This window comes from Chenopodium quinoa, unplaced genomic scaffold, assembly GCF_001683475.1.
Source record: "Chenopodium quinoa cultivar QQ74 unplaced genomic scaffold, ASM168347v1, whole genome shotgun sequence".
Lineage (NCBI taxonomy): Eukaryota > Viridiplantae > Streptophyta > Magnoliopsida > Caryophyllales > Amaranthaceae > Chenopodium > Chenopodium quinoa.
In genome coordinates, this window is record NW_018742949.1 from 46,667 (window position 1) to 52,255 (window position 5,589).

The window sequence follows — 5,589 nt, forward strand, 5'->3', positions numbered from 1 at the left end:
AAGGTTTGAATGGGGTGAAGAAGCAGAGGCTTAAGCAGCACTTGCATTCTTTGCCAAGGCTAGTGAGCCCCCTACCCCGGGAGGTTCTGTACATGTACCTAGCCGTCTCTGATCACGCCCTTAGTGCCGTTCTCCTCGCTGAGAGAGACGGCATTCAGCTGACGGTGTACTTCATCAGCCATGTCTTTAAAAATGCTGAGCTCCGGTACCCCATGATCGAAAAATTTGGGTTGGCCTTATTCGTAGCAGTCAAGCGGTTGAAGCCTTATTTTTTCGCACATCCGGTTGTGGTATACACAGATCAGCCGCTCAAGCGTACGATGACTGCTATAGAGTCATCCGGTAGAATGATCAAGTGGGCTGTTGAAATACAAGGCCTTGAGATAACTTTTGAACCCAGGCGGGCAGTGAAAGGTCAAGCGTTTGCCGACTTTATTGTCGAGATGACTAGGCCGGTGCACCCGGAAAACCCTGATCAGGTCTGGAAGTTATTTGTAGATGGCAGCTCTACGGTGAACGGCTGTGGTGCAGGTGTTATCTGTCATTCCCCGGAAGGGGATAAGTTTGAATATGCACTACGGTTTAAGTTCCAAGCCTCCAACAATGAGGCAGAGTATGAAGCCCTGCTAGCCGGATTGCGCATGTGTAAGGCAGCCGGTGCAAGAAAGGTCGACGCCTGCTCAGATTCACAGTTGATCGTTAGCCAATACCTTGGTGACTACGAAGCCACCCATCAGGCTATGATCAAATATTTGCAGGCGGTCAAAGAGGAGGCTGGGTCCTTCGATGAATTTCATCTGCGACAGGTGCCCCGGTCTGAAAACAATCAGGCGGATGCCCTCTCAAAGTTGGCATCATCAGCCTCCGGTGATGCTCCTAGGACGGTCTTTTGGGAAGTCATTGAAAAACGAAGTATTCAGAATGATCCCATTGGAGTCTTGGACAGAACTGCTACCTGGATGGATCTCATCCGGTCCTTTTTGACGGATGGTACCTTGCCGGATGACCCTTCAGAAGCATCAGCGCTCAAGAAGCGTGCTTCAAGTTTTGTTATGCATCAAGGGGAACTCCTCCGGAAGGGATACCTGCAGCCGTTTTTGAAATGTGTAACCCCGGATAGGGGGAGAGAAGTTTTGGAAGATCTGCACGCGGGGTTTTGTGCCTCGCATATTGGCGGCAGGTCCCTGGCCAAAAGAACCAGACGGCAAGGGTACTTCTGGCCCACTCTTGAAGCGGATGCCATGGATCTAGTAAAGAGATGCGACAAGTGCCAAAAATTCGCTAAGTTGATACATCAACCGGCAACAGAACTCACGGCAATCCATAGTCCGGTTCCGTTTGCTAAATGGGGCATGGACATTTTGGGACCTTATACGCCTGCATCAGGCGGCCGCCGCTACATTCTTGTAGCAGTAGACTACTTCACCAAATGGGTTGAGGCAGAGGCGGTAAAAGGGATTAAAACGAAAGACGTGATTTCTTTCATCTGGAGAAACGTCATCACCCGGTTCGGGGTTCCAATGTCCATGGTTTTCGACAACGGACCGCAGTTCGAAACGCCTGTCCTGAAGACCTGGTTGGGAGACCAAGGAATTTCCCATTATTTTGCATCCGTTGGCCGTCCTCAGGCAAACGGTCAAGTTGAGGCTTTTAACAAGTTGATCTCAGACGGGATAAAGAAGAAAGTAGAAAGAGCCGGTGGACTATGGGCAGAGGAATTACCTCATGTCCTTTGGGCTATCCGGACAACCGAAAAGGGGGCAACCGGTGAGACCCCATTTCTCATGACATACGGCACTGAAGCAGTTCTTCCCATTGAACATTATGAGCCTACTCTACGCATTATGTTATATGATGAGGAGGCTAACTGGGAAGCCATGCGGTTGGCATTAGACGCTCTTCCAGAGCGAAGGGGGAATGCTGCCTTGCGTCATGAGATCTACCGTCTGCGTATGACTAGAGCCTACAACAAGCGGGTTCGTAAAAGACCTTTGAAAGAAGGAGATTTTGTGCTTCGCAAAATGGAGGCAACCGGTAGGGCCAATGAACAAGGCAAATTAACCCCAAATTGGGAGGGACCCTACCGGATCTTTGAAGAAGTACGAGACGGCACTTACCGCCTGGAAACTCCAGACGGAAGAAAGTTGCCTAGAACTTGGAATGTAGATAACCTCAAAAAATACTACTTCTAAGTATTGTACATCTTTTGAAAATTTTCAAATGATTAATGAGAATTACATTCAATTTTGTATACAACCACCATGTCTTGTGCCTACCACAAGCGGCACCAGTAACTAATTTTTTCATCCGGTGACACCCATACGGGTGAATTCATCGAAGAGAACATCTCCCATTTGGGTGGTAAATTGTTCTAAGCGATCACACAGGCGGACAAATCCGCCTGACGATCCTTCGCACCAAAAAAGGGCAGGCTAGCAACCCCAAACTTGCAGCCGGCTCACTTTTTGGAAGGACAGCCGGTACTCAATACCGCCGCCTGACTCTCTAAGAGCAGGCCTAAAAACATTTGGTCTAGGCCATAATTCATTCACCGGTGAATGGACATCCTAATCTGGCGTGATTCTTTTGCGAAGTCCCGACCGGTAATTCAGTATAAACCGACTGGCTCCCGAATCTAATGTTTGCACTTAGTGTATATTCGAGCTATATCATATGGATAGTCGCCTGGCTTGCAAAGACCCAGACCGCTATCCAGGGGCAATTACCCAGACGCCATCCGGTTTGGTTTTGGGTCGAAATTTCTTCGCCTAGTTTGCGAAGACCCAGACGGCAGTGTTACCGGTGGGGTCTTCTTGGCAACCCTTGCAAATTTCTTCGCCTAGTTTGCGAAGACCCAGACAGCAGTGTTACCGGTGGGGTCTTCTTGGCAACCCTAGTAAATTTCTTCGCCTAGTTTGCGAAGACCCAGACGGCAGTGTTACCGGTGGGGTCTTCTTGGCAACCCTAGTAAATTTCTTCGCCTAGTTTGCGAAGACCCAGACGGCAGTGTTCCCGGTGGGGTCTTCTTGGCAACCCTAGTAAATTTCTTCGCCTAGTTTGCGAAGACCCAGACGGCAGTGTTACCGGTGGGGTCTTCTTGGCAACCCTTGCAAATTTCTTTGCTGTTTGCGAAGACCCAAGCGGTAGTGTTACCGGCGGGGTTCTTTTGGTTATCCTCGCAGAAATATGTATAAAAAAATAACAAGAATTCTAGTATTGAAGTGCAGAAACATAAAAAGCATTCAAAAGCCGGCTCAGCCGGTGAAAATGTTAATATTCAAAATAAAAATTATTACAGCTTAGCCCATCTCATACGGTGCTATTACAAGATAATGCAAGGCGCGCAGGCCGGGAAGTAGTTGCTACTCCAGGCGAACAGTGAACCGGTCCTCTTCCGGTTGGTTCTGTGTTGGATCAGGGCGAGCGGTTGCGTCGGCTTCAGGAACAACTTCTTCCTCTTTAGCAGCCTCCGCCTGCCGTCGCGCAATCTCCTCCCTTACCCAAGCGTCATAGGATCCGGGCCCCGGCTTATTCGCCTCCTCGGCCAGAATGGCAAGATTAGAATATTTGAAGGCGAGTTCCCAGACGGTGAAGTCCGCCTCCGGGTGGATGAAGGAAAACGCCCGTTGCATCCGGTTTGCACAGTCATGCTCATTCTCTTCAATGAGCCTCTCCTGCTCCGACTCCAAGGTGGCCTTGAAGTTCTCATTGGCAGCAGCCGCCTCTTTGCGCAGGCGCTCATTCTCTTTGGCAAGGCGGCCATTTTCAGTCTCCGCCTTGCTCAGCCGTTGGAGGGGCTCGTTTTGTTCCTCCAACTTTTTATTGGCATCATCCAGGGACGCCTGCAGTTGGTCAACTTGGTTTTTCAGCTGATCAATCTGCTGTTGGAGGGCCTTGGTCTTCTCCGCCTGTTCCATGCGTATAGATTTAGATTCTAAGCCATGCATGTACAAAGAGTAGTCAGCAACATTATGGGCGTCATCAACAGCCCGTTTGCTTCTCCATAGCCTGCAAAAATACAGCCGGTTAATGCTGCATATTTAAAAATGCACGTCAAGAAAATTACCGCAAGGTTGTTGGAGCATACTTCGGCCAGGTCGACCATCACCCGGTCGGCATTAAAGGAGTTGATCCCAGGGATCGCCTCCTTCTCGTCCCTGGGGACGGCTTTCAGCATGGCCCGGGCATATTGTGCCCCGTCCGGCCAGCGGGGAGAATTATCTGCACCAGAAACAGACGGTGAGAAACTCGCATATGCTCTGCCTATAGATTGCCGGCTGATTGGAGAATCCCCCGGCTGCGATCGAGACTGTGAATAAGACTTGACCCGCATGGGCAGGTCAAGCAGTGTAAGGTCGAAGTTACCTTGGCGGCCCGAACGACCATCAGAGGGACCGGTTGCGGTCCTCAATGGGATGGCAGAAAGCACATCTGCAGATCCAGGCCCGCTTGGGACCTTTATTGATTTGCCGCCAGTAGTTTGCCGGTCGGCTGTCTTCTGCACCTTGGATGCAGACTCTTGTTGGGTCGGCGGAGGCCTGACCTGTTTTTGAAGGGACCGGGGCATCTGCTTCCCGTCCTGTAAACGAGAAAAATATAAGTTATGGGATAAAAGGATTAAAATAAACGAGAAGGATCAGACGGTTATACCTTCCTCGCCGCCTGGGCAGCAAGTTTTTTCTCGAGATTGGCTTTCCGGATGTCGGCAGCCGACCTAGCCGGTGTCTTCTCGGTGGGCAGCATTTTCTTGGCTTCTTCTGCAGAGGAAGGCACACGGTTAGAATAATAAATAAGCAAGGAAATAAAAGCATCCGGTTCGAAAGAAACCGGCTGAGTTCCGAATACATACGTTTTTTAAACATGCTGCTTAGACCACAAGCGGACAAGAAGCATTCGTCCCTAAAAAATTCATGTTTGGGCACCCAGTTTCTAGGTACCCTTACTATCTCTCCGGATGAGAGGGTGTCAGGAACTAACTCAAAAAACCAGGAGTCAAGGATGGTCTCTCTATCATCCTTCGGGACAGGGGGCAGGCAGCACTTGGTCCCCAAGAGTTCTGGTTTCCGGTTGTAGATCCGGAATTCTCTGTTCTCTGTCGTAGTTGGGGCCTTAACAAAGTAGACCCGGTGCTTCCAGTCCGACCATTTGGATGGCTTGTCCAAGGTCATAAGGTATTTGGGCTGGGTGGTCAAGGTATACCAGGCTCTCCAGCCGCCTGGGCTCCTACTCAAGTAATGCATGTGGGCAAACGCCTCCCAGCCGGGGTTGAGGCCCTGCATCTCGCAGGCGGCGATATACCCTAAAATATTTACCCATGAGTTGGGGGTTAATTGCCAGAGACCTAGGCCATACCCCCTAAGTATGGCTTTTATTGTGTCGTGGAGAGGGAAGCGGACTCCGGCCACGAAGGCCGCCTCGTAGCACCTGAACCAAGCGTTCGCGTTCGGTTGTCCATCCTCCCACCATATTGTTCCCATAGCAGCCGGGATTTTTATTGTATAGTCACCCCCCAGCGGCCGCCGTTTGATAAAATCTGGCAGCGCAGCCCGCATGAGCTCGCGGTCCTTAGAGGAGACGGCGATCATGAGA

The 5,589-nt window shown here is 50.4% G+C and overlaps 1 protein-coding gene across 1 annotated transcript; it reads right to left on the minus strand.

Moving 5' to 3' along the window:
* Positions 1–3,362: 3,362 nt before the first annotated feature.
* LOC110728426 (tropomyosin-2-like) lies at positions 3,363–3,917 on the minus strand. Its single transcript, XM_021908077.1, has one exon. It carries the CDS (start codon positions 3,915–3,917, stop codon positions 3,363–3,365), a length of 555 nt encoding a protein of 184 aa, XP_021763769.1.
* Between the last annotated feature and the right edge of the window lie 1,672 nt (positions 3,918–5,589).